Below are 27,897 nucleotides of genomic sequence, written 5' to 3'. Positions count from 1 at the left end.
TGTGGGGTGAAGACATGGAATTGAAATATTCATCCGGGGAAGTGAGAGAGAGAGGGAGAGAGAATGGAGGCAGGAAGAGAGGAAACCCGGCCATAAAAAAAGTGATCCACAAGTTCCTTTCCTTTTAACATTTCAGAAATTATGATAGGCTTCAACTCTCAATATATACAAACACCCTTAACTCTTAAACCAAAAACCTTACTAATACTAACATAAAAACATGTATTTGACAAAGGAGTAAATAAAAAAGGTAAAAGGAACAAACTTATTGACTCTTGTTGAGGACACTGGCTCCCTTTGTATTTGAAGATTATCATACATGATAGGCCTATCTGAAACAACAAAATGTACATGATTGGAAATAGCAGCAACTTTATTTGTCTGTGAATCTCCCAAAAAGGAAAAAGGGTGGTGTATTGACAAGGTGCCCATCAGACAAAAGCTCTGCTTTTTTGTGTTCCTTGTTTGAAGATGGAAAAGCTAGAGAAAGGGAAAGAGATGCAGCACTACCATCATCCTCATGTGCCTTGGCTGACATATCTGGATGCTCTTCCTGGCTATTTTTCTTCTCTAATGTCCCAGCCGAGAAAGGCGCCATACCCTTAGGTGGTGGCGTTGGTGATTCTGTTTTACCGCTTAGAGCAAGATCTAGATTCGGAAACCCAAGTTGAAATCCATCCTGGTATTCATGAGGTCCTTTCAATGGCACGCTATTCAGATCCAACTGTGAGCCACTAACAGGGAAGAAGGTTCTTTCAATCGCTCCCAAGTCCTCGCAAATGATTTTCCCATCACAAGCTTCTTCACATAATTTGTCCTGGACTGAAGAACAAGAACCAAGATCATTATCTAGAGATGTGAAATTGTCATTAAATGAGTCTCTACCTCCAGAACTGCAGCTCCCATAAATCCCGCCTAAACCTGTCTGCCGCTTCTTGCTAGAACTTCCTCCATCTCTGGATTTGCCATTTACGTTGTTCGAAGGCACTTTCTGATAACTAATTGCAGAAGCTTGCATAATTGTGTCCAAAGTTGCCTCTAAGTCAATATAATGATCATTTACTTTCTGTTTCCACTTAGGCCGTCGCTGATATTCATTGCTCTCCATTTTCTCATGAATTTTATCCTTACTAATAATGCTTGCAGCATCTCCTTCCCGATCGCCAATAGTTGCCTCCAAGTCAATACAACGATCATCGTTCAGTTTGCCCTTAGGTGTTTGCTGATCTTCATCACAATCCGTTCTCACTGAAACTTTATCCTTGCTACTGTTACATGCAGCACCTCCTCCTTCATTGCCAATAGTTACTTCCAAGTCAATATAGTGACAACTTTCTTTCTGTTTCCTCTTGGGACTTGGCTGATCTTCCTCACTTTTAATTCTCTGCGAAATTTTATCTATACCAACATTGCTTACAGCACCTCTTTCTTCGTTGACAGAAATATCACAACCAGTGTCTGTTTCCACAATCCTACTACTTACACTAGTTCCCAATGCTTCAGGAGGATTAGACTCTATGAACTGTCCATGTCCCAGTACACTATCTTTCTGCATAAAGGGATAAGTCATGAACATCTTTTTAAAAAACCATGTTCTAATTAGTAATCTCCAAGGCAAATACAGTTCAAACTATATAGTTTATGAGCAACAAAAAGTTAGACGCATACAAGGGCGCATTCATCTCTGGGATTTCATACTAACACACTGGATTTCATTCACTTGGAGTCTTCCCATCAAAGAAATGGTTAAGTGGGTCTTATACCAGCATTACCTTATTATATTTTTTTGGTAAAGAAAAATTGTATTAAGCTGAGCACAAGGGGTGCCCACCCAATACAAAAACGATCAACTAGGCTGTGCAGAAATTACATAGTAGGACCATCAAAGGCAAAACAAAAATTGTACAAAGCAATTTCCACAGTCCATCTAGGGAGTCAATAGCATCTCTAACTTAAATAGTTTGGGGATTAGATAACAATATTGACTCAGCAAGTGCATATGAGCATATTCATATCAATGAAAACATAATATTTAGTCTATCAGTATCAGGTAACAAATAATGCATTTAAGGATAAGAACGTTACCAGGGGCAAACCAGTGGATTTCATTTCTTGAAATAACAATTTACAGCTTGTTGGAGCTGCTGATGTTGATTGGCTGTTGATTCTACTATGTTGCTTCTCTAAGTTTCCTTGTGAGACCAAATGTGACGGGTCATTGATATCAATATTCCTACGAACAGTAATCTGACCTTGGTCTAAAGATGTGGATGGGGGAAATTCACTGCATGTTTTATCATGAGTGGTTGATACTTCATCCATCGGCTTTGGTGAACAGTGCCGTTCAGAACAAGTCACAACAGCAGTTGAATCCTCCTCAGCTGGCACTGAATTCAAACTGGGAATACAAATCTTTTTTGCAGAATCTAAATGATTGGTCCTCCTCCCCCTAAATACACCCCATAAGAAAAACAACATATTCCAACCTGCCAAAAAGTAGGATTTTCAGCAATCTTTCATATGTAGTAATAAGTGAATTTGAACAGTTTATTTTTCTTACTAAAAAAGGTATACATAGATATGCATTATGAAATTCAGCCATGGAATGATATAAATGGGAACAAAAGGTTGGTCAAAACTTAGCACTACAGACAAACTAATGCCTACGGAATGCAATGTCAAATTAGCGCTTTTATCTAAGTACATTGATAAGGCCAATACTAAGCCACTTATTAAAAACGTGTATAAAAGGGGAAAGAGGAGAGTTTGGATAGAATAACCAACTTTCCCTTCCTACCCTTGGGTAGTTAGAATCAGTTAGGTAACTAACTGCTATAAATAGCAGAGTTAGTTAGGGAGAAGTTAGCTTTTGTTTTGAGAATTCAACTGATTTAGGAATCAGTGAAGAACACAAGGATCCAGGGATCCTTGAGGGGACAAATCTTGTAATCCTACTTCTATTCTTGCTTAAATTCAATAAAAGTACTAGAACCCTATCAGAATCGTGTTGATTCTGAGTTAGGGGCTTTTCCTTTCAATTTCTGTTCTTAATCTCTTCTACATAGATACCAGTGTCTATCATACATATTCAATATAAAACAGTTTCGTTCTTCGCAACCTTATTTGCAATTCATCTATGCTAGTCTCACTCAGAATTTCAATATTGTGTAAAACAACATACAAGATTAGAATCTTGAATCAAAATGAATAGGGATCATCAATCAAACATATATTCACCCAAGTAACTTGGTCCTTCTACAAAAAAATACAATCTAAAATACACTTCAGAACAGAAGCAAGCTGTCTTTCCCAAAGACATTTCAAAATTGTATATGAACTGAATTTCTGCTCTATATGAACATTAATCTAGGCATATACTTCAACAGAAGCTCCAAAACCATGGTCAAAATTGCTTACTATTTTGTATTGTTTGGAAAAGTGTGGAGTAATTCCTTACGCTGTGAATTTTCAGGAAGCTGGTTGGATGGGAATATGAGAAGTTCGACACCATCGAAAATTCCTTTAAGTGCTAAATCATTTCTAATCATGTGGTCCAGTAGACCCTTGTAGTGTCTTTCATAACTGTATGAAAACATCACCAAAAAAGTCAATAAATACAACAAAGAGATATGCTTGCACTTTGTGGCCTATTGTCGATAAAGGAATGATATTCATATACTTGCCTTTCAATATCTTTGGCAAAGAAGTAAAGAGCAATACTAAATTCTGTAACAGTGCCTTGATGAAATTGTGAAGGCCATGTGCTTAAACGAGAAACTTCAACAAGAGGAACTTTGGGCGGAAACCTGTTCACTACCTCAAGAACCTTGGGAGAAGCACAAGAGGATAAATGTGCCTGAATTCCATTACACGAGTCAGGAGACTTTACATTTCTATGCAATTCAAAGACACCCCTGCATGAAAACAACAAAGCTAATGTAAAGCCCGCCTGATTGCAAAACACAAGTAATAAAGCAAGAACTAAAGACAAACTAGTTTATCAAAATATGTTTCATACTGCCAGATGTATTCATATTCTGGAATGGCTGACATCCTTGAAAGAACACTTGAGATTGCCAAGGCATTATCAGACATGTCTCTCATTAAAGGCTTTACAGCAGCAAGACCAACAGAATTTAATCCTGGTTGGGGAAAAAAACCAGTTCGACACGAGTTAAGTTGCTTCAAATCATTGGCAGACAAACATTTGGAAGAAGCAGATGAGGAACTCTCAGGGATTTCCTGCTGTTCGTGGGTTTTATCAGAAGTTATACAATTCTTCAGCGTGCCGGAAACCAACACTTCATCTTGCGAACTGGCTTCACCATTCGGGTCTTTGTCGGATGTAGAAAGCTCACCAGTTTGACCAGATATGTTTTTCTTCGTGTATATTTCAGGCCGTCGAAGCAAAGCAGCCTGAATTGCTGCTTTCAACTTACTACCTTTATGCGTCTCTTCTTTTGTACTACATAAGGCAGTGTCAGATACTACAGCACCAGATTCATTTGTACTACTAGCTGTGCAATATTCTGGAGAATGGTCAAATTCCCTGCATTTTTTACAGAATGAGCTAATTGAAGCAGTAATAACAGCCGGTGTCACATGATCACGGGAACTATCTCTAGTTTTCTCATCCTGATTTGCTGTCTTTCGCGATCGAGGCAATACTTCCTGCACAGCTTCATCAACACTGGTTGACGTTGTCTCTGCAAAACTCAAAGAATAACTCAATAAGAAATAGCCTTTGCAGATAATATAATTACTAGCACAAAATCCACTATGCAAGATGCTCCTATTGAAAATAAAATGAGGGGAGAAACAAAGATGATAGCTTTATTAAACTGAAACTGAAATATCAATAACAACTTGACCCAAAACATAAACCGTAAAAAGAAAATACTATAACAGAAGCAATAATATGCTTCACCTGAACTAACTTGAGGGTTCAAACTTTTACGGTTTATATTACTTTCTGACTTTGACAATGTACTGAACTTTCCGTCTGAGTTAGCCTTCAACTCTCGACTGTTGTTAACTGATGAAGACTTAGTGGTTTCACCACGAGGAGTAAGCTTCTGATCACCCTTAGATGTGGAAAAAGAACTAGGCGTTGATGAACATGCCACAGGCCGATCAATCCTAAATGGAAGCTTCCTGTCAAATGGGCCTGATTCTTTTGAATGTCTTGATCCTTTCAACTCCTGAGAAGTTGCAGACTTAGTAGGCGAAATCGCTTTAACTTTTGATTCAGTTGAATTTGAACGACCCAAACTTGAGGATTTGAATAACATTGATTTGCTTGTCATCCGCATAGTCTTAGACGTATGCTCACCACCTCCTTTTAGTTTTAGGGGAACAACTTCATCAAGGAGTTTGACTCTTGGCTTGGAATTTGAGTTGTTGAATGAACTAGACTTTAACAATGTACCTATTCATAAGAATAAAAAAAGGTGCTTGAAAGAAATGAAACGCTATGAGACATGATATAAAATTGTAAAGGAACCCATCTGAGGTGAAGCACAATAGATAAAATATTAATCCATACTCTTTGAAGGTTGACCCTGAAGACCAATGGAAACAGAACGAGCAATTTCTTCGTCATCACCACCAGAGTGGTTACGAATGGGCATCTGGTGACAAGGCTTTACTTTTCCTTTATCTAAGCTTTTAAATGAAGATTCTCGCGACAGATGATCTAATTTCTTGGGGCTCAACATCTTTGGTGACCCTGTGCTTGATTCAAGAGCTTGCCTTTTTGCCGCCAGAGCTACTTCTATGTTTCCAGAAATTCTTTTCCCAGCAACTTCTGAAGTTGAACTAACATTAGGGGGCTTTTTTTCTTCAACATCTGAACCACAAAATTTAAATCGACATATATGTCCTAGTATACAAGCATAACCATAGATACAGATATGTGCTTGAATGCTTATGCTAACCTCAATGTCAAGAACATGAAAATTCAGTTCCAGAACGAGAAAAAATATGTAGACACAGAATAAAAGGGAGTAGAATTTCAGCCAGAGCACTTTTTTTTAAGAAATATAATATACAAAGCTTCACTCTTACCCAGCCTTAGATTTTCAGTCTCTTTGGCGAATTGGCATTCTTCACATAACCAGTCCCCTTTAGGGACCTTCTGCAACATTACCCGCATGCAGTAGCTGATTCAAAGAAATAAGGGTAAAAATCATTTTAATGAAAAATAATTTGTAACATGATAAAAGCTGATAAGAAATAAGGAGAGAGGTTTTTTATGCATACGTGTGCTCTGCACCATCACTGCACATACTACATGTGGCAAGTAGATCCTCACGACCAGCATCTCCACAGATGTCACACAATTGTACCTATTTTCCAGTCAATGAAAGTTGGAGTTGAGTATCTCCTCGGACATGGTTACAGTGCACTCCAACCATTTTCATATCTATCAAATTTAGTTTCATAAAAAAATAAACTGAAATAAAGAAAAGCCAAGATACTAACATCAACATCAGGTTCCATAAGATCTGATTTATCACTCTCATGTTCAGATTGAGGCTCCTGCATGCCCGGTGATTTGACCAACTCTTCAGTCTTCTTATGCCGTCTATTGTGGACTGAACCATTATGATCTTCATCTTTAACATCATTATCATTATCTGCTTCTGACTTCGGGAATACTTTTGGTGAAACCTTGGCAGTACAGTCAACAAGGCTATCCTTATTGGCAATAGATTTCTCACCACAATCAACAATAGTTTCTCTCTCTTTGGTCAATGATGAATTAGACTTCTCGATAGAGCACTCTGACATTTCTGGGATATGAGAACATGAATCCCTATCCCAATGCATTAAGCTGGGATCACCTGAGAGAGATTTATCACTTCGAGATTGTACATACAGACTTTGGTTACTACCTATACCTTTATTCCTTGTATGGATATTGTTCACTGAATAAGTATCACTGGCTCTACTAATACAAGAAGCGCTCTCATCATGACCTTCTAAAGATTTGGAATCCTTATACTTATTTGACAAAGTCTGTCCACTCTCAGCATTTTCAGACACAAAATCATGACTTGAAGTTACACTGATAATGTTACTGGTTCCACTGATAACATGCTGCGAGCTTTCACACGCTCTGCTCCTAAGAGAAGATACATTGCCCACATCCATTGAACACTGGTTATTATTAGCCTCCGCTAAGCGACAGTTTTCATCAGAAAATTCTTCAGCTTTTGGTCTCTTAAGAGCATGGTTAAGATGCATGCAAGATGAACAAGGAGCTGAGCACACATTACAAGTCCCCGATTCGAGTCTCATATCAGCGTTCTGAAGCACAGAATGTTCGACAAACTTCTATCCAGATTCAGGAGATACCTAATCAAAACGAAGCAGATGTTAAAAGAAAGATGAAACCTTCAACATTGACTCCCACTAGCCAGAATTCAAGTCTCGCTAATTATTTTAACAAGGTTAGATCCCTCCAATGTCAAAAGTCTTACTACATTACTGCATAGGACTAAAATGATCTATCAAAAGCACAAGCTGCATCAGGCTTTATCTTATCTTATTATATGTGTGAAACATATTTTTGAAGTTCAGTGCCTAGTATTCATCTTTTTCTATACTGGTGGATTTGCTTGGATATGTTCTAATAATAGGTGTCAGGGTAATCCTGAGACCAATGTGCGCACATTACACAATCATATTTATACATGCCTATATTTACGTTTAAAGATGGCAACATCTCTAATCGTCCACTCTCGTGATTTTTTCATCATCATTGCTAAAACACAAGAATTATCGCAACTTGCCAGGGAAAATGTTTATCATCTTCCAAGTCATTCAGTTCATCAGATGATAATGTGATTCACATGTGGCTGCTAATTCACATCTTCAACACAATTACCAAACAAAACGGATCGCAACAAACTAAGAAAGGGCACAGATTGTAAATTACCCTTTCATCGTTCAACATGCTCTCCTTAAGATCATGATGACTCTAACTCGAGGTCCTAGCATCCGAAAACTCCTTCTCAGCACTGCAATACATTTGAACTACATTAAACAGATACCGCCACAACTTTTACTACACAAATTCTAATCAATGAAATATTTGTCTCAGAACCCATAATCTAATAGTAATTGCAATTTAGCAAATACAAATTAATTTGAGCAAACAGACCATGAAAATGAAATCCCTTCCACATACAAAATGAAACCCTAAACCATCAACCCATTTAATTAGCTCACCCTATCAGAAGCAGCAAGTACACAACTTTTCCGATGTATTCATCTCAAAACCCAGAATCTAAAAGCTATTGCAAACCATAAAAAGAAAAATCTTCAAAATTCAGAAAACCCCTTCTACTGGTGAAACAAAACCCTAATCCAAAAACATACTCAATAAGCTCATCCTCTCAGACCCAGCAAGTACCCATGTTTTCTAATGTATTTTATCAGAGTTCTATTTTATGATAATGAAAAACCCAGAAATGCAATGGCGATGGATTCAAAGTGAAAGGTTGAGAAGAAACACAAGAGTTGAATGAGTTTATATATAAACACAGATCTCATACAATATATAAATACTAAATAAACAAATTATTACATCTATTATTATTATAGTACTAATATATATGTGTTTTGTTGTGTTTTGTTTTTCTCTGCTCACTTTGCTTTAAACGCCATTCTTTCTCTCTCTTCTTTCTTATTTTCTCTCTCTATATTTTCTTTGCTTTTGGTCAAAAAAAATTCTCTCCCGCTCTCTAAATTTTCTAAATCTAATTATTATTAGAGTGTAATATTGATGCACGATAAAGAATTATGTATAATGAGTATAAAAAACTCTTACGGTGTCGATGTTACATCTTTTTCCCTTATTATTAATTAATTAAGTCAGAAGACCTTTTCATTTTTTCTTCATTATTTAGTTTTGGTAAGGCTCCCACTAATACAAAATATAATTGGATAACTTTGATCCTTAATAACAAATTAATATTTACAATTAACAAAAAGTTATATATCATCCTATAAAAGTAATCATCCATTAATAGGTAAAGAGTATTATTTTATAATATATATAATTTTTATAGGATTTGTAGAAATATATATATATATATATATTAGTGGTCTGATATATTCTATACATTTGATATAGAGATTAATTTGAGTTATTATTAATTTTTTTAGACTAAGTACATTGTTTTTTAAGAGATTAATTAATGATGCACTAAAATATTAACTCTACCAAAGTACTGATCATCACACTATGAAAAAACATAATTTAGTAAAAAATAAGAAAAAAAACTAACATGTTAAATATTTAAGAAGGAATAAACCATTTCGGTTTATTCTCTTTCCTAACAAATATTCCTCACAAGAATTAATCATTAACCTTTTGATTATTATCTAACATAATTTTATACCACTAGACCAATAGTTTATTGATTATCATTCATATATGTTAAATATTAGTAATAATCTTGATGAATTTACCTTTGAGAGAAAGAATTATTAGTAATTATTTGCAGGGAGATAATCCTTGAAAATTAACTACTATAAACTAGCATCATTTACTATAAGTAAGTAAAATTTAAAAACATGAAATTATCAATTCTGCTTGAATGGTGAGAAAAAAGGGGATATTTTTCTTCTTCATATAAATAAAAAATGTCCGCGTATTTTTTTCAATTTAAGCATTTATTCTTTGCGTTTTATTGATTATTTTGAATATTTTATATATTATAAAAGATATTGGGCTGCGGAAATAAAAAAGGCATTGGGCCCATTGACTTAACGGTGAAAGCGTGTGATACAAAACTAGATAGATGAAAAACTCAAACTGGTGACATGTCCGGTTTACAGTTGATCCGATTGGATCGGTCAGTTTGAGTTGAGTTTTTATAACACTAATTGTGAATTAACAGTGAATGCGTGTGAAAACTATGCGTGAGGATGACGTGGGTCAACAGCAACTCCTCCATGCCTCCAGCCAAACAAATCAGATTTACTCACAATTTATCTAAAACCACTTTATATTTTCAAAATAGTTTTTGTTATTAACTTCCCTTTTGATATTATTAATTTAAAATTTTATAGACTCAATTTATAAAGTGTAAAAACATCTACTAAATTATTTATTAAAAAAACATGCCCCCTTTAAATGTGTAACCGAGTTGCTCGTGGTAAAATAAAAGAGGAAACATATATTTTGTCACACATTGTGCATCACTTTATATATATCATGACATATGATTGATTCCAATAAATAAACAGTTGTATGGCTAGTATCTTAGATTTTTGCCTATATTTTTTTATAATCAAAATGGAAGTGTTATAAAATACTCAATCCAAATACAAAAAGGATGAGATGATAGACATAAAATACAAGCAGAATAATTCATATATCAATATCTCTAAGATGGTAAACAAAATTTGACTATGGTATTTTGTATGCTTGGTTAAGGTGGATCTATGCTTTGTTAAATGAAAGTTGCAAACTTTATGTAAATGACAATTGAATGATACATGGATTACGAAGGAGAAGAGAGAAGCATTGCTTACTTTTTTTTTTTTGGTTTCCCACAATTATTATCGTATTGGAGGCAAATTAACTCTCTTAACAGATATTTTTTTCATCCACAAGACTCAAACTCGGGTTCTTGCTTAAGAAGAATCAAATATGTACCATTAAACCAACGTCGGCATTGCTTACTTTAGATAAAGAGAAAGTTGTGAAAGGGTTTATCTCATCAAGTTATATGCATTGTAGTTTGTTATTGCACAATGAAAGTTGCATAATGAAAGTCCAGTCTCCAAGAACGATATTTGATTGTTCTACCAATTGTAAATTTATAATTCTATTTTATTTTATTTGCAAGTGTTGAAGAATATTTTGACAAAAAAACAAACAAACAAATTGCTCAATATTTCAAGTGGCGGAAGCTTTGCCATAATTTTTAATTTTTATATTAGTTGTAATTATTTTTACGCATCTTAAAATTTCATGGATTTTATCACATTATAGTAACTACAAAGCGAAACAAATGAATAAAAGAATAGTGTTGAACTTTTGATTAATATATCTAATGTGACTTGTGTGGAGAAAATATAGCATAGATTCAAACCCAAATTATAAAATATTTCAAGTTGTGATTATATTAATTGTGATAACATTACTTTCAAAATGAAAAATAAGATATCACATTATCATATATATATATATATAACTCCCTTGGAATGAGTGATGTCAAATGTAAAAGGAGGAAGTAATGATATTTTATGTGAATTTCTATAGTTTAAACAAAATAATATTATTTTAATTAAACTGTATCAACTATATATACAAACTTGAGTTGAGCTCCTCAATACCAGAAAAAGAAAGTTTTTTTAACTTTACATTTTTATTAAAAGTAACTTAAAATTATATTTGTTAAAAAACAATTTTCATAATCTCTTCAGTAGTGGATTCTTGAGTATTAGAGGATAGCATCTAAATTCCATAAACTTAAACATAAAGTAAGAAATGGAAGAAATAATTATATAATTAAATAAAAAACTTATGAAATAACTAATAAATATATAATTAAAGAGTTGAAAATCTATACATTTGTAAATTTTTTACACTTTTACTATATTATCCACAATTAATTTATATTACTTTTATTTGAAATTCAATTATGATTACAAAATTAATGATGAATATTTGACTAACAATATAAAAAATACACACTATCAGTATATATATTAACTTAACCGTCATTCCACATCAAGTTACCACAATATTCCCAGACATAAAAGATGTGGGTGATGATTCCAAAGCCTATGGATATGTTTTTATATAGAAAAAAATTAGGAACACACATGTAACACGTCACATTTACAAATAACTATATTTTATGGTTTTTGATGATATCATTTAAAATTAATTTTAATTAAAATTAAAATATTAATATGCTATAAATATCTTATTGATTGTTGTTTCGGTATGGTTTCATCATCACATAAGTCTTTATGTTTTTATATATGGAGTTTAGGTATTGGAGATTGAGAAGTGCAAGTGGACCACTTACTTTCTCTGAAACTCTATCATACACAAGATATGGCTGCTACTGCTACTACTACATCTGCTTTTACCACCAATCCCTTCTTCCCCTCTACCACTACTTCTAACTTCAGACAAAGACCTTCTTCACTCTCTTTTTATACTCATTCTCACACCACCACTTTCCCACGTTTATCAATAAGAGCAACAACAACAACAACATCAACAATGGTGAATGATGATGAGGGTGTTCTACAAAAGGGTATTGCTGAATTCTACGATGAATCTTCTCCTATTTGGGAAGATATATGGGGTGACCATATGCATCATGGTTTTTATGATCCCAATAGTACTAATGTTTCTCTTTCTGACCATCGTGCTGCTCAGATCCGTATGATTGAAAATGCTCTCACTTTTGCTTCTCTCAATTCTTCTACATCAGGTATATATCCTCATATTATAATATCACTCAATGTTAGATTGCACTATGTATGTATGACGTACCCCTTTGAGATTTCGATGTGTTTTGGACCAAAAAGATTGTATTTTTAACATTATTCAACTCTACTTTGGATGTTCTCTCTTAAATGTAATTGGATTCTGTGACACGTTACATGTGTTGGGTAGATAGGTTAGAATGGAATAAAATAGTCTTCTATGTGTTTTTCCCCTTTGTAAAGTAATGATGATTTGTTTTGTAATCCTCCCAAAGTATAGATTTTGCTATAAATCCCTGCAACTTAGTTTATTTTGATTCTCGTCCTTGTTGAAATAAGTTGTACACTAAAACTTAAATAAGCCCTGAAATTTTGTACAACATGTTATGTCCTTGTAAGTTATAACTAATCTTTCTCTTAATGCCCAGATGAGGTTTCAACCAACAAATGGCCGAAGAGTATAGTTGATGTTGGGTGTGGCATAGGGGGCAGTTCAAGATACCTAGCCAAGAAATTTGGGGCAACAAGCACAGGTATCACTCTCAGTCCTGTTCAAGCTGCAAGAGCTAATTCTCTTGCTGCTGCTCAACAATTAGCTGACAAGGTATATATCTTTCTTTTTTTGCCGATGTTTCTCGCGTTTTATGCTTCAAATTGTCTAAAAAGATTAATGAAATCGCGGTTCATGTTTGTATCATAACAGGTTTCCTTTCAAGTCGCAGACGCTTTAAAGCAACCATTCCCTGATGGCCAGTTTGATCTTGTGTGGTCTATGGAGAGTGGAGAACATATGCCTGACAAAACAAAGGTAAACTGAGACAAAAACCTTACCCAATCTGGGTTCATGTCATGTGTTTACAATACATGGAATTAATAACCTACACTACAATGCAAAACACAATAGCACAGAGGACCAACATATCCTTAAATACACTAAGCATTCCCCCTTAAGTTTTATGCCCAATGTCACAAAGGTAGCTAATCCTACTCCCATTATGAGCCTCGGTATGCATGTTAGCTATCTATCGCCCAGTTTTGATAGAGGTCCTTGCTGAATCTAATCCGGAATTCATCAAAACTTAGTTGTGCAAACGGTTCTAGTTACACCTGAAGTCTTAACATGTTTCATTCTCTAGCACCTTAATTTGTGATTGTATTCATTTCTCAACTTCAATTCTAACATAAGAATGACAGAAATAATAAATATTGACCATGCACTATTCACAGTTTGTTGGTGAGTTAGCTAGAGTGGCTGCACCAGGTGGCACTATAATAATAGTAACATGGTGCCACAGGGATCTTGGCCCTGCTGAAGAATCTTTAAAACCATGGGAGCAAAATCTGTTAAAGAAGATATGTGATGCATTTTATCTTCCAGCCTGGTGCTCAACTGCTGATTATGTTAGATTACTTGAGTCTCTATCACTCCAGGTAACTGATTTATCGAATACTCAATTATTAAGTTAAGTGGAATGAATATCTATTGAGGTCTTCTTATCATTTCAAAAATACCTGTTTTCTGCCATGCCAGGACATCAAGTCAGAAGATTGGTCCTCCTATGTTGCTCCATTTTGGCCAGCAGTGATACGCTCGGCGTTGACATGGAAGGGTCTCGTATCGCTATTGCGCAGCGGTAAGCTCAGCATTGCTATTAACACTTAGAAAATGCCATCTCCCTTAAGTCTTGGTGTTAATCATAGTTATTCCTTAGTAAGTAACCTATATTGCTATCAACATAGTTGGTCTCTATATTGCAGCACCTTTAGTAACCATAAAATTATCTTATTAGGATATAAATGATTCAATAAAATAGCTTGATTAGGATTAATAACATAAGCTATACTCCATTAAGGAAGAAAAATGGAAGGACATTGGTAGAGAATTTTCATTTATACTCTCTTACAAGTTAACAACACTAAGGTCTTGCAAAATCTGGAAACTTTGAAGTAAACAAGGGTGAAGAAGAAACACTTATGTACCAATTGTTTCTTCAAATAATATAATTATGTTATAATGTTAGGCTGAATTTGGTGATTTGGTTTTGGACAGGACTGAAAACCATAAAAGGAGCTTTGGCTATGCCACTGATGATAGAAGGATACCAGAAGGGTCTAATTAAGTTTTCCATCATTACATGTAGAAAAGCTTGAATATCTGGAGGCATAATGATTTCTGATACAATGAAATACGTTTTCCATCTCATTTAATTGCAATAGACTCATTGTTTTGAAATAAGACAAAGAATAAATGGAAAAGGGGTTGAGAATGAAATGCTAATACAAGCCCCTTATTTTCAATATTTGCATTGAACCAATAAAGATAGGCATGCTTTGAGCATGTGTGTTTGATAAAACAGGATAAATTAGATTGTGATTATATTTATCTATGATTATAATCTGAAGAAAAAAAACTCATTCTGAATGAAGTTTTGTAAAAATGCTTCTTTTTCTAAGATAAAATGTTCCTTTATTATAACATAAGCTAATTATCCAATAAGAATTACGGATTTAAGTTTTTCCTCATTGTTTTTTGGGGTCTTTTCACATGCTCTCTGTATTCATATTAAAACAAGGAATTCTTATGAGTGCTTTAATGCAAATGAACCCCAAATAATTAGCAGTTAATAGTTGAACACGTGAATCTCCACGCCAAAACAACCTTTGGAGTTACAGATGTGAAAACGCAAATAAATTTATTTTCTTTCAAAATTGCCACCCTTTACGAATGAATCATAAAATATTATACAGTTGTAATTTAAAGTGATTATCATAATAGTCAATCAGTTTCTTGTGATAATAAAATTATCAATATATAAAATAAATAACTTTTGAACATGAAATGGAAAGCGTTAACAACATGAACACGAACATATTCTATTGACAACATATTGGAAACCGTGTTTTGAACATGAACACTTGATCACATCTATTCATCATTCAAAAGTGTTACAGAATTATTGAGCTCAGCTTGCTATAGTTTAGCGCTTGATAATTGATACAATATAATACAAGTTTATCTGTTGTTTGAACATATCGATTCACAGCATTATGTTAAACCATGCTATTGATCTTGGTAAGACACAACACTATGGTCCATAATTTCTTAACAACCTGGAAGGATACTCTTTGTTTAAAAAAAATATTATGCATGTTCTAGGATGCAAAAGCGAGACCAATCTAACAAGGTTGTTGAGACAAATTGACCACAAAATTAACATTTGATAATGGTAAATATGATTGTTTAAATATAATTTAGGATGATGAATCTTCAGAATGGAGATATAAAAAGAACTTTCCATTGACTTGATTCTATAGATGACACTCACCTCCGTGCAAGTCTGTGTCCTGCACCCAATAACAATGCCCTCCCTATTGCACCACTGTGAACACCCAAAATGAGAGCAGCAGTGCCACCTACTGCAACCCACTTCCAATCTAAACCAGGACCATTTTGTCTGTTATTATCGATGTCTTGCATTTTCTCTTCCTCCGAAGACAAATTCTCCGAGGAATGCAAGTTTCTGTCAAAAGAAATCTTGGTTGTTTTACTTGCCATCAATGCACATCTTGACAAAGAACCATCACTTTTCCTAGCATTCTGGTAAGCTCTCATTCCAGAGTGCAACTTCTTCACAGCTCCCCACATTCCATGGCGGACTCCTAATTTTGCAACATCTTTGGGAATCCCCATATCTTCATAATGTAAAAGAGTAACCTCACATGCAGATAACTGACCATCTCCTTTACGAGATTCCACTGCCATAAATTTTCCATAAACTAGCAGTTAAAACAACATCTCTGGATAGTTACTGGTAACAAGCAAATACTTATTTGTTTTCTAACTACTCTTACCAGGTCTGATTACCCAACTAGAAAAATACTGCTCCACACGTCTGGGCTTGTCACGTTTTGGCAAACTTGGATAGGGCACTCCCTACAACATTGAAGGTTAAATAGAAATAAACCTGGGCTTACGCAGAATAATAATCATGTATTTACGACCCATTTTTAAGAAAAAAATACCTATTAAAAGCACAGAAAAAGCCAATATATATATCATACAAATCGAGATTAGTTGGAAAAGTATGAGAAATGGATTATATTGAAAACAACAAAACACCTGAACAAATTCTTTAATAAACTAGAAAATACTCTGAGAGCAATGGAGTATAATAAATGATTAAAAGTTTTAAGAACCTGTTTTTTAGATTGTAAAGAATTAAGAAACTGTTAAGAAAAGGCAATGGAATGGTGGCATTAGACTAGTTTCTGTCCCATCATGCACTGCTGAAGTCCCAGGCCAATCCCTTGAACTTATAATGTTGAAGCTTTATTGAAATATTAATTCGTAAAAAACTGAAGGATTCCATTAAATACTAAAAACATACAGAAAAGGCCAGAAATGTCGCAAGAGACACTAAAATTAAAACAATAAGTTTTACCAAGAGTGGTATATTCAAATCGTCCAACAAAGTATATCCTGTAAATGAGTTCAAACTACACTATATATGATCAATACAATCAGTGACTTGGCTAAAACTGCTAGGCATGAATTTCTCATAACCAATTTGCATTCAACTAAGATTTTGTCATGTTTCTGTATGTTTGTGTTTGCACCTTCTATTTTTTTGTGTGGGGGTTGGGTTAATGTCATAGTCCATGCCTCCCTATCCTATACTCCTATTATTTCTAATGAAAAAACGAAACTTCGACAGTTAGTGTCTTCAAATCAATTAGAATCTTTCTAGCTTTAGTGAGAGAAACAGAAACAAGCCACAATAAAATCACAACCGTACCTTCGACACACAGTAATAGGAATTTCCAGCCTGCCATATTCTTCGTGCAATAATATATTCTCGATCACTACAAAAAAAGGGGAACTACATGCAGAAAGATTTAAAGAGGCATTAGTGAGCCAAATACCAATGGGAAGTTGACATTAAACAGACTCTAAGATCTGTAGTCAAATACCTTTTTAATCCAGTGAGTAATCATTGTTCCATTATGAGGGCATTCCTCCAAAACTTTGCAATATGCAAGCATGGCATCCCATTTAGGACGAAAGTCATCATCCCAGAAGAAATCCCTCACCAACTCTGGAGTTGCATCTTCAAAGACGGTTCTACTACGGTATATTGTAGGACCATTCTGTTGACAAATCCAACATCAGATGCTGGTATACTTTTACTGTGGAACTACAAAAACATATAATCATCACCATTATCATTATGGTGATGATAATCATCAACATGTATGATGATGATGATAATAGAATATTGTAGGTATTTGGAATGCACAATGGATGTAACCCAATGACTACTAAAGTTCAATTTCAGCTAGGAGGAAAAATGTGCTGCTGAAAAAAAGGATATCCAAAATCATCATTTAAATAGGACATGTATGACTTTTCATCAGATTATAGAGAAGAATCTGCATTGAGATGAAAAATGAAGCTCAGAATCTACCTACCTCCGGATCATGACGCCAAGCTCGGTATTGCATGTTTGCTGCTGACCTCTCCATAAAACATTGCCAATCAATCACTCCATCCTTCCCTTCAAGAAGATGAAGAAGATGTTCTAAATCAGTCTGTGTAACAATATCCTGCCCTCTCTCCTCCTCGGCCCTATCACCAGACCTAATGCACATCGAATAACCATGTTGTAAAATGAATCAAACACTCCATTCTTTTTCTTCTAATACGATGAGCTACACCATTATCAATGCTATATCCAATATCTTAAATCTTTTATAAAAATAAAAGTAAAAAAACACGGTGGTCCAGTCTCCAGTTTCTAAATAGAGCATGAAATTTACAGAAATCCACTAAGAGTGTGTTTGGGTAAACAACTTAATTAAGCATGTGTTTGCATCACATTCAGAAAAAGCTGTTGTGTGCCATAATTTTTCTAAACACGCAGCAGCTGAAACAAACACACCCTAACTGCTTATTCAAATGAAAAATGAATTTCAACAGAAAACTGAATAATTCGGAATTGAGAAGGTTACCGATTAGTTGTGTTGGCAAATTGGGAGTCAGCATTGTGAGATTGCGTAAGCGATTGGGGTTGAGGCTTATCTTTGCGTTTGGCATTGAAATTGGACCAAAAGGTGCGACAAATGGAGAAAGCGGAAAGAGCAGTGAATGCGAACCAGAGTCGACGAGCACCGAAACCAGGAGGAGCGGTCCAGATAAACCGGAATTTGCTCCTCAATCCGAGAAAAACCAATCCGGTCCACTTTGGCCGCCACGACCACCCTATCACCAACCCAATCATAACCGCAACCCATATCGGAACAGCGCATAGTAAAATATCTAGGAATGTTTCCGTTACGGAGGGTTTCTTCAGAAACTCAACCATGTCAACGTAAAATGCCTCCTCCATTATATATTTTATTTAATTTCTTACAAAATCAAACATCAAATTATAATATGGAGAAGGACACAGAGAGAATCAAATCAATGACAAAGGGATAAACGTTTCTTCCTTTGTTTAGAGAGGAAGAGTCCACGTGGCACATTCATAGCTGTGGGCCTCATGGGTACGTAATAAAAACCTACGGCCCAAGGTAAGTGTCCGTTTGTCAAAGTTGTCAATAAATCTTTTTATTTCTCTCCTAACCTCAACTTACAAACCAACAACAACAAAGAGTTAGTCTAATAATAAGAGATTAAGAATTCGAAATGAATTATTTATGACCTAAATTTTTTACTGGATATACAAGTTGTGACAAAATGCACTAAAAAACTAAAATATAATTACATTTATGACCTTTCATTTTTATTGAAGTTACAATTTTGACGTTGAAAATACACTGCAAATTACGACTTGTATCTTCGTTAATGAAGAGAAGTCTTACTCCAACGAAAGAGTGCATATCTATTGTCCCACAATAAATGTCACTCCATGTATATGACATTGTGAAAAGAAGTTAAATATATATTTTTCAACCAATGACACCTATAGTAACATTATTCATTTTAGTACAGGAGATGTGGGATGCACATTTGCTGTAGCTCTGTGTCCGCCATGAGATATAATTAACTAAAAAAATATTTAATAATTACAACTTTAACTTAGATTTAACGGTATTGATCCAAAATGTGAGACAACGTGGTGAAGTTGAACCTACGAAAGATAATCGAATTAGTGAAGAGTTGATCCACTTATTTGAAGAAAGAGTGGTTTCAATATTGGTTTTTTATTGAGCATTGGTTTAGTTGCAACATTCATCAGATTCAAAATGGATCCCCTTTCAGCTCTGAGAGACTTCACTACAAGAGGTGAGTTAGACAAAATCGTTCGCGTGAACGGTGAATTCCGTTTCGGCGACGAGTTCTCTTTCCCTTGCTCCGTCGAAACGGCGTACCGTTCCACCAAAGGTAACCGTTACACTCTTGAAACCCTAGTTTACTACATCAACAACCACCACCTGAAGCACACCGAGTACTTCCAGAACACCTTCTCCCTCGGCATCCCCTCCGTCACCCTCCCTGACCGGAAACCCATCCTCCTCTACCTCCAGGGCCACCTCGCCTCCACCGATTCCATCGAGTACACCGTTCCCAACCCTAACCCTATTCATCGTCACGCTAGCCCTAATCCCTTCGACTCCAACTCGATTGAAACCGTTCCGGTCCCGGTTGCGCCGAAATTGGACTTTATTTCCATGATTAGGGAGATTGAGAAGCCGTTGAAGGACAGGGAAGCGTTGCTGGAGTGTAAGAATAGGGATTTCTATGGAGTTCTGGTGGCAGCCACGAAGCGTGAGGATGAGAGGCAGAGGATGGAATCGGGGCAGAGGAAGGACGGTTTAGTTGCTAAGAATCGATTGATGGGTGCGGACGAGAGGGGGTTAGGGTTTGGGGACGAGTTAGGGTACGATTCAACGCCAAAGCCGAAGATGCATTTGAAGGGGAGCAAGGTTGGGGAAGGGGTGCCGATAATACTGGTGCCGAGTGCGTTTCAGACACTGATTACGATTTATAATGTGAAGGAGTTTTTGGAGGATGGGATCTATATTCCTACTGATGTTAAGGTGAAACAGATGAACGGGGCCAGGCCAGATTGTGTCACGGTGCAGAAGAAGCTTAGTCGGGACAGGGTTGTGACTGCTTATGAGGTTAGGGATAAGCCCTCTTCGCTTAAACCCGAGGATTGGGATCGAGTTGTTGCCGTTTTTGTGTTGGGAAAGGAGTGGCAGTTTAAGGAGTGGCCTTTTAAGGACCATGTTGAGATTTTTAATAAGAGTGAGTTACATTTTTTTATTGTTTTTTGTTCATGATTATTTGCATTTCATTCTGGTTTAGCGGGAATCAGGAAACAACCACAATTAAACACAGTATAACTGCACCCACAATTTAAAACCTTGCTATGCTGTATTACTACTGTTGAAAGAGAATGATCTAGAGAAGTTGTGTGTTAGGATACACACTTGATCTGGTATTTATGGATGGATTTGCGAACTAGTCTCTAACCTAAGAATGGTGATATTTGGTACGAACTCCTCTTTCATATTTTCACACAAATAGTTTTATGATAACAGTGTCTGCTCATTTGGAATTGTTATCCACTGTGATTACTGTGAATAAAACATCTTATCGGCCTATTTGAATTTCATAGGCTCTTCATACTTTTCTATTCATACTAAATAGCAAAGCTCCTAACCTAATAATCAGTAATTGATTATTTTCATCTAACCAACATAAATGCAGTTGATTTGACACTATCTCCAATCATGAATGCTAATATTCCAACATTTACTTTGCTGATTTAGACACCCCTTCGAATTATTGCAGTTACTGGATTTTTTATGCGTTTTGAAGATGATAGTTTGGAGTCAGCAAAGAATGTGAAGCAGTGGAATGTAAAGATTATCTCGGTGGGTATCTCGTTTGTTATATACCTTACCTTTGTTTTCTTAGTGCTTGTTCAAAGTATTGTATTGTTGTCTTCCTTTATTTTCTCAGTTTTTAGCTTGCAGTCTAAGCACACATATTAACTTGTTGGCAGATTAGTAAGAATAAACGTCATCAAGACAGGGCTGCGGCGTTGGAGGTGTGGGACAGATTAGAAGAGTTTGTACGGTCACGATCACATTCTTGATTTGTATGTAATTTTGATTCTAAGATCATTGTACTGAATATTCCATATTTTGGTTGTCTTCAATGCGAGGTGAGGAAAATCTCAGTGATGTTTGCTATTCATAAGATTATAATTGCAAACCACAAATCAATCTTTATTATAATATAGAGACAATAGAGTAAATATCTCAGAATACTAATGCAAGTAACCCACTAGAGATTACAAGAATGAATAGATGGAACCCTTAAGCAACTTGGTAACATATGAAAAGAACATGGACATTGACAATAATGACAACATAACAAAGCAAAAACTAGCATTGTAAAAGGGAGGCCTTTTGATCAAAGAATCAATATGTGCTGAAAGTTGATGTGTAGGCTGCTGCCAAAATAAGAAACATAGGAATTGATAACTTGATGGAGTTCCCACCGGATGAGCCATCCTCTGTTGTGGGTACAGTTTTGGATCCAGTTCCTGCAATTTAATGACAACTTGAATGGTTAACACAGACAAAAGAGAACTTGGGTAAATCTCAAACCATGAAGTATCAACTAAGATACTTCCTCAATGTGTTAGCGGTTTTTGCACCTGATGATGGAACTGAATTTGGAGAGTCTGCTTCTGCAGGGGAGCCACCTACTGTTCCTGCTGGTGTATTTGCTGGTGAAGCAGCTGTTTTGACACACAATGTTAGTTAGCAGAAAGATTTTGATTTGCACATGGTTCATTGATTTTAGAGATTGTTATATATAGTTTCCTTTCCTGTTTAGTCTTGGTCTATATATATCAGAAGAATAGCTGGTTTGCTTAACGAGAAATTTTGTTGTCTTACCATTACACTGACTGGTGGGTGGGGTCTGCACCTTGCAAGCAGCAGGCAATGTAAGAGCTTGAGTTTGGTTGATGTTGATTCCCAACGACGATCCTCCCCCGTTAAGAACCTGACACAGGCATTGGGGTGATGAACGTACTACATTAGCAAGCTGTGAGCAGCATCCTGAAGACGGGGTTGAGGAATTCCCGGTGATATAGTTGAGGCACGGGGACAAGCTGACTAAAGTATTCACACAACTAGATTGTGCTGCAGCTCCTGCACACAGCATGGCCACTATGACCAGAACTAAACACATCTCCATTCTTCTGTGTGCCATTGGAATTGCTTAATGCTGATATGTTGGAATCCTTTTTTAGTGGTAATGGTGAATGGTATGTTGAGTCCTTTGTACTATGAAGACACTGGTTTTTGTAGAGAAAGGAAGGGGAAGAAACTGACAAAGGAAAGGTATTGTTGGGTAAACAACAACTCTTACTTTGATTTATATTTAAAGGTGTTCAGACCCGGAATCTGGGACTTATTATATAATATACTTAAGTTTGGTTATGCAGGTGACCTACTTTTTGCATATATATGCTTAAGTGGAAATTATATACAGTTTGGTTATGCGGATAACCAACTTTATCAATGTGAGGCTAAGAGGGAAGTCTATTTTGAGTTTATATGATGTTCCAAAAACTAATGTGTTGAAAGTAGAAGACTTTTGAAAAAGATGGCTGAAGACAAATAAGATATAACACGTGTCTTATGGAGACATTGGCATGTTATTTCTACGAAACAATTTAACTTGGCCAATCTTGTAGAATTTCAATGTGAATAATCTGATATAAAACTAATTTGAAATAGATTTATTACCAATTCCATATATGTAAGAATATATCGTCTTGATTGTCTATAGTTATCAGGTCCAAACTTAAATTACACTGAGATACAAAAAAAAGTTCAGATTAACAACGACAAGGACAAAATAAAAGAGAGGAATTATCATACAAACCAAGAATGTTTTTTCTTAATTACAGGCTGTTTGATGTAAACAAGGTTCCAGTTTGGATTTACGTGTCTGGGAAAGTTTATTTAAAGTAAATTTCTCTTTATAGTGAGTAATAAGAAGGTAACTAATTAATCTTTTAGTGACTTTTGAACTCCACATCTTATCAGATTTGCTCACTTTAGAGGTAACTAATTAACACATTACTTTTCTTGTAGTATAGAAAAATTTAGAAGCTGATTTTATAGAAGTGTATATCATTTTTTTTTGTAAAATCACATCTGTGTTACTGGTGGATATATTTTGATAACGAAACCATAATTAGTTTTTGGGGGAACAAGCACAGAAAGAGAAGGGCAGTGCAAATGGGTAGTATTTTTCAGCTTTTGTACTGCCCATTCTCTATGCATGAGTAGCAGGAGCTCCTAAAGTACCATGACAAACAAATGAAAGGATAAGAATTTCTTACTTTCCATTTAGTTAAACTCAGTTTTATCAAAATCCAAACATGTCCTTACTAAGTCAAGTATAGGGAACTACTGCTAGTATTCGGTTATACACCAGAAGCAGTTAACGTATAAAGGGGTTTGTACCACGAGAAAGACTTGTGTAGAGACGAAACCATATAGAGATAATCAATAAGATCTTGACAACACATTAATTAACACCAAATTAGAGTTGGATGTTTTGGATGCCACTTGTTCAACTTAGCAATTCTAACAAGTTCAATCTCCTTTCATTCTCATCTATTAGTTTAGGTAGTTGAGCTTTTAAACCAACTTTTAATCCTCTTTCTTTTCCATTCCACTTCTCTTATTAATACCCTCTTTCTATACATTCCCTTATCATGCACTCTCTTTCCAAATCATCAAACTTCCAAAACCAATTTTCTTGTCTACCTTTTGAAAACAACAAATTCTCTTGATCATTCATATTCCTCGAAGACCAACAAATAGACATGAAGTGTTTTGCGCGTCTATGCTGCTTAGCGCTGGCATTAACCGTGTCTATGTTCATTGCTGCACCGGCTTATGCACAGATCAGCACACCATGTAATGCATCAGGGTTAAACACTTTGTTTATCCCTTGTTCTAGTTTCCTCACAAATAGCAGTGCCAATGGTGCTACTTCACCAACTGCTGAATGCTGCAATTCCATCAAGTCCATCACTAGTGCTGGCATGGATTGTTTGTGTCTTGTTGTGACTGCCAACATTCCCTTCAAAATACCAATCAACCGAACCTTGGCTATCGCTCTTCCTCGTGCTTGCAAATTGCCTGGCGTTCCAGTTCAATGCAAAAGTATATTTCTTTGATGTTAATTTTTTCTCATTTATTTATTAAAAGGTGTTTTTACTCTATGTATCATTAAGGCTAAGATATGTTATTTTCTGCATTTCTTATTTTGCAGCCTCAGGTTCACCAATTCCTGCACCAGGTAATAATACAAATATGCAATCTTCCCATTATGATTTTATTTTTCTAGATCCTTTATTACCCAAAAGTTGTTATATAAAACATAGAGTAAACCTTTGATATTGTCCTCCCAAGATGATAGTGTTACCAACAAGGTCTTTGAAAGCTTATTGTCCCCAATTAAGTCATTCAATTTAACATTGTTTTACATCATTCAACTCCAAGGACTTAATTGGTGACACTCTTATCTTTGAAGGATTAAATTGACTGATTTACTCTAAAGCATAAATATTTTCCATTTTAACTCATTTGTTGAATGATATTATTGGCAGGGCCAGAATCTCTTGGGCCATCTGTTTCCCCTGTATCTGCACCCTCTCTTAGTCCTGAAGGTACTACTTAATCCATCACTTTCACATTTTATGGCATGCATAATCACAATTTAGTAGTACTAAGATCTTGTCAAGTGTGACACTAATATTGCACATCATCTTCTTATCTTTGAACAGGTTTTTCTGTACTCCCCTCACCAGTAACACCTTCTCTGGCACCACAGTCTGATACAACAGCCCCTCCTCTTTCGACTCCATCATCTACAACCACCAGAAGTGGCCGATCTGATCTGACTCCGTCATCTGCCAAGTCATCTTACAGTCTCATACCTTCTGTTGTATTCATTGTATTAGGATTTGCTGTTCTTAAACAATACTAAGTTGATCTTGTTGCTGTGGATGTACCTAATAATAATTTGAAATATATTCTTTTCTGTGTGGCAATTCATTTAGGATATCATTAGATTACTTCTGTTCTGATCCACATTTGTGGAGTGTTTATCAAATCAAAGTCATTTTGTATTGAATTCTATGAGTGAATGGAGAATAAGTTCTTGTTATTTTACCCAGTCTTCAAATTTGTTTATTACATGTATTTTAGTGTTTCATTTTAGAAGAATACACAAAGTGGTTGGTATTTGATCAACCTTAAGTTCCATGGGTTATGTTGGTTCATTAAGAGTCATAATTTAGAGAAGATTTAAGAACACAGTGACATCACACATAATTCAACGTCAGCTTTGCTTGACAAAGCATTCACATGAAGTCATAATGCATAATCAACTGCAAAGTCTAGACATTCAGCAATGCTTAGCTGAAAACAGCAGTTCCATGTACATACAAAGCAGCATCATGGAAATACAAATTATGATGATCCAATGGGTGCTAACAATACAATACAATACAATACAATACAATACAATACAATACAATACAATACAATACAATACAATACAATACAATACAATACAATACAATACAATACAATACAATACAATACAATACAATACAATACAATACAATACAATACAATACAATACAATACAATACAATACAATACAATACAATACAATACAATACAATACAATACAATACAATACAATACAATACAATACAATACAATACAATACAATACAATACAATACAATACAATACAATACAATACAATACAATACAAGGGTATTTTTGTGGCAAACTCTGTTGCTGTCCCTATGGGTCTTGGCCTCTTTCCATGTCTAGAATCACTTTCTGATAGAAAAACTCACAAGCTTTGATTTGATTTGTCAACATTGATCTACTTATGTAATGAAATACATTTACTGTAATCAAATTCTGAAGTAGTTTCATAGTTTGCCACTGAACTTTTGTTAAGAAATTTATAACAAATAATTAGATGCATTAACTCCAAGTTTATCCATTAACTCTCTCAGCATAAATGAGTCGCACTTTCCATTATATATACTAATAATGAAAGTTGGTTAGAAGAATAAAAGCAATTAATAGATTAGGTTGTTGAAACTTGAACAAGGGCAAATATGGAAATTGAAGTATGAGAGAGTTAATTTCCCTCCCTCTTGGTAACTGCCAGTAACAGAATAGAAGAGAGAAGCATGGAAGGTTTGAGTTTGATGATGATGACGATGATGATGATGACGATGATGACGATGGTGAATGTGATGAGTGATGGTGGATGCATCGAAGAAGTTGTATCATTCTCATCGTGTTTGGAATACGTATCAACTCCGCCAAACAACCTCAGCGATTCACCTTCAATCAACTGCTGCAATTCTCTTCACTTTGAATCACTCTGTTTGTGTCATCTACTACGTAACCCTAACCTCCTTGGTTTCCCTCTCAACACCACCTCCCTCCTCTCTCTCTCCTCCCTATGCCGCCTCTCTCCTCCACTCAATCTTCTCTGCTCCGGTTACCTTCTTCACCCTCTTTCTTCTTCTTTTTTGTTTCTCATCATCTTTAATCATTTCAATTATGATGCAGGTTCCCCCTCTCTCCCTCCGTTCAACACTCCACCTCCGAGGAGCAGCGTGGAGATGGGAGCAGGGACACCATCACAGCGTGGAGATGCAGATGCAGATGCAGCAGCAGCAGCACCTTCAACAAACACCAACACTCTCATACTCTTTCAAATACTTGCTGTAACTCTTACCACTTAACTCCTTCCTCATTTTATTACTCTTTCTTCAAATCTATGCTTTTACTACTGCAATCACACAATTCTATTACCATTGGGTTACTTTACTTTCTCACACTAAGATTACATGTATATAAACTGCAATCACCTCTTTTCAACTTAATGAAAATGGTTTCGTTCCATCATTTACAACACTATTCTTTATGGAATATGGAATGTCTCATTTGGAATTGATTCTCATGCTTTCCTTATCGCTAGATGATATATAAATTGAGAAAAAGGATGTATACTTTGACAGTGTATGAGTTTTTTACACTGTCACTTCATTATTTACCATTCATTTTCAATTATGTTTGATTTTTCAGAAAAAGTAATTCAAATGAAAGATAAATAATGCACTGATTGTGCATAATTCTTTATACTGTGAGTGCATCAATATTATACTCATAAATTTCATTAGTCTTATTCTATAATCATAGACATGGAGCATGTTTTCCCCAAATACACTACAATAGCTACTTGTAATCAATTCCTCAATAACCTTCTCCGATCAACTTCCTCCTTCTCAATACCGTAGCACAACATCTATGTCATCTTTTTAGCATGGAGACTAAGTACTATTTA

At 35.3% G+C, this 27,897-nt stretch overlaps 7 protein-coding genes and 2 long non-coding RNA genes across 15 annotated transcripts; 5 read left to right on the top strand and 4 right to left on the bottom strand.

Moving 5' to 3' along the window:
* On the bottom strand, positions 96 to 7,353 carry LOC109348559. The gene is made up of 10 exons (XM_019589039.1): positions 6,484 to 7,353; positions 6,262 to 6,347; positions 6,067 to 6,161; positions 5,546 to 5,848; positions 4,928 to 5,428; positions 4,019 to 4,706; positions 3,684 to 3,914; positions 3,458 to 3,582; positions 2,086 to 2,486; positions 96 to 1,549 (listed from the first exon to the last, which is right to left on the bottom strand). Exons 1-10 carry the CDS (start codon positions 7,300 to 7,302, stop codon positions 374 to 376), a joined length of 4,425 nt encoding a protein of 1,474 aa, XP_019444584.1. The 5' UTR covers positions 7,303 to 7,353; the 3' UTR covers positions 96 to 373.
* Positions 12,052 to 14,842, top strand: LOC109348558 (tocopherol O-methyltransferase, chloroplastic). 2 transcript variants are annotated; one of them, XM_019589038.1, is made up of 6 exons: positions 12,052 to 12,465; positions 12,889 to 13,069; positions 13,169 to 13,273; positions 13,693 to 13,896; positions 13,997 to 14,099; positions 14,516 to 14,842. In XM_019589038.1, the coding sequence occupies exons 1-6, from the start codon at positions 12,086 to 12,088 to the stop codon at positions 14,614 to 14,616; spliced, it is 1,074 nt and encodes a 357-aa protein (XP_019444583.1). In that variant the 5' UTR covers positions 12,052 to 12,085; the 3' UTR covers positions 14,617 to 14,842. The 2 variants fall into 2 exon arrangements, with proteins under 2 accessions (XP_019444583.1, XP_019444582.1); XM_019589037.1 differs by having other exon boundaries at positions 12,053 to 12,470; positions 12,894 to 13,069.
* On the bottom strand, positions 15,373 to 18,948 carry LOC109348557. 2 transcript variants are annotated; one of them, XM_019589034.1, is made up of 6 exons: positions 18,475 to 18,948; positions 17,935 to 18,103; positions 17,437 to 17,613; positions 17,262 to 17,345; positions 16,318 to 16,399; positions 15,373 to 16,221 (listed from the first exon to the last, which is right to left on the bottom strand). In XM_019589034.1, the coding sequence occupies exons 1-6, from the start codon at positions 18,849 to 18,851 to the stop codon at positions 15,788 to 15,790; spliced, it is 1,323 nt and encodes a 440-aa protein (XP_019444579.1). In that variant the 5' UTR covers positions 18,852 to 18,948; the 3' UTR covers positions 15,373 to 15,787. The 2 variants fall into 2 exon arrangements, with proteins under 2 accessions (XP_019444579.1, XP_019444581.1); XM_019589036.1 differs by having other exon boundaries at positions 17,935 to 18,091.
* LOC109348554 (protein CDC73 homolog) lies at positions 19,669 to 21,698 on the top strand. The gene is made up of 3 exons (XM_019589029.1): positions 19,669 to 20,716; positions 21,266 to 21,348; positions 21,480 to 21,698. The coding sequence occupies exons 1-3, from the start codon at positions 19,711 to 19,713 to the stop codon at positions 21,570 to 21,572; spliced, it is 1,182 nt and encodes a 393-aa protein (XP_019444574.1). The 5' UTR covers positions 19,669 to 19,710; the 3' UTR covers positions 21,573 to 21,698.
* Positions 21,685 to 22,702, bottom strand: LOC109348555 (non-specific lipid-transfer protein-like protein At2g13820). Of its 4 annotated transcripts, none has more exons than XM_019589030.1 (3): positions 22,384 to 22,702; positions 22,139 to 22,223; positions 21,685 to 22,033 (listed from the first exon to the last, which is right to left on the bottom strand). In XM_019589030.1, the coding sequence occupies exons 1-3, from the start codon at positions 22,700 to 22,702 to the stop codon at positions 21,901 to 21,903; spliced, it is 537 nt and encodes a 178-aa protein (XP_019444575.1). In that variant the 3' UTR covers positions 21,685 to 21,900. The 4 variants fall into 4 exon arrangements, with proteins under 4 accessions (XP_019444575.1, XP_019444576.1, XP_019444577.1 ...); XM_019589031.1 differs by having other exon boundaries at positions 21,685 to 22,025; positions 22,140 to 22,223; XM_019589032.1 differs by having other exon boundaries at positions 22,139 to 22,211.
* LOC109348556 lies at positions 22,134 to 22,749 on the top strand. Its single transcript, XR_002107743.1, has 2 exons — positions 22,134 to 22,240; positions 22,322 to 22,749. It is a non-coding gene; the product is annotated as an uncharacterized LOC109348556 (long non-coding RNA).
* LOC109348552 (non-specific lipid-transfer protein-like protein At5g64080) lies at positions 24,105 to 25,686 on the top strand. Of its 2 annotated transcripts, XM_019589028.1 has the most exons (5): positions 24,105 to 24,675; positions 24,785 to 24,811; positions 25,122 to 25,181; positions 25,299 to 25,327; positions 25,361 to 25,686. In XM_019589028.1, exons 1-5 carry the CDS (start codon positions 24,333 to 24,335, stop codon positions 25,499 to 25,501), a joined length of 600 nt encoding a protein of 199 aa, XP_019444573.1. In that variant the 5' UTR covers positions 24,105 to 24,332; the 3' UTR covers positions 25,502 to 25,686. The 2 variants fall into 2 exon arrangements, with proteins under 2 accessions (XP_019444573.1, XP_019444571.1); XM_019589026.1 differs by having other exon boundaries at positions 24,118 to 24,675; positions 25,299 to 25,686.
* On the bottom strand, positions 24,703 to 25,389 carry LOC109348553. Its single transcript, XR_002107742.1, has 2 exons — positions 25,297 to 25,389; positions 24,703 to 25,184 (listed from the first exon to the last, which is right to left on the bottom strand). It is a non-coding gene; the product is annotated as an uncharacterized LOC109348553 (long non-coding RNA).
* Positions 26,658 to 27,375, top strand: LOC109350906 (non-specific lipid-transfer protein-like protein At2g13820). The gene is made up of 2 exons (XM_019592216.1): positions 26,658 to 27,047; positions 27,120 to 27,375. Exons 1-2 carry the CDS (start codon positions 26,732 to 26,734, stop codon positions 27,293 to 27,295), a joined length of 492 nt encoding a protein of 163 aa, XP_019447761.1. The 5' UTR covers positions 26,658 to 26,731; the 3' UTR covers positions 27,296 to 27,375.

The sequence above is a fragment of the Lupinus angustifolius genome, chromosome LG06 (assembly GCF_001865875.1).
Source record: "Lupinus angustifolius cultivar Tanjil chromosome LG06, LupAngTanjil_v1.0, whole genome shotgun sequence".
Classification (NCBI taxonomy): Eukaryota; Viridiplantae; Streptophyta; class Magnoliopsida; order Fabales; family Fabaceae; genus Lupinus; species Lupinus angustifolius.
The sequence above is the reverse complement of the archived record's forward strand: the minus strand, read 5'-3'. Positions and strand labels throughout refer to the sequence as shown.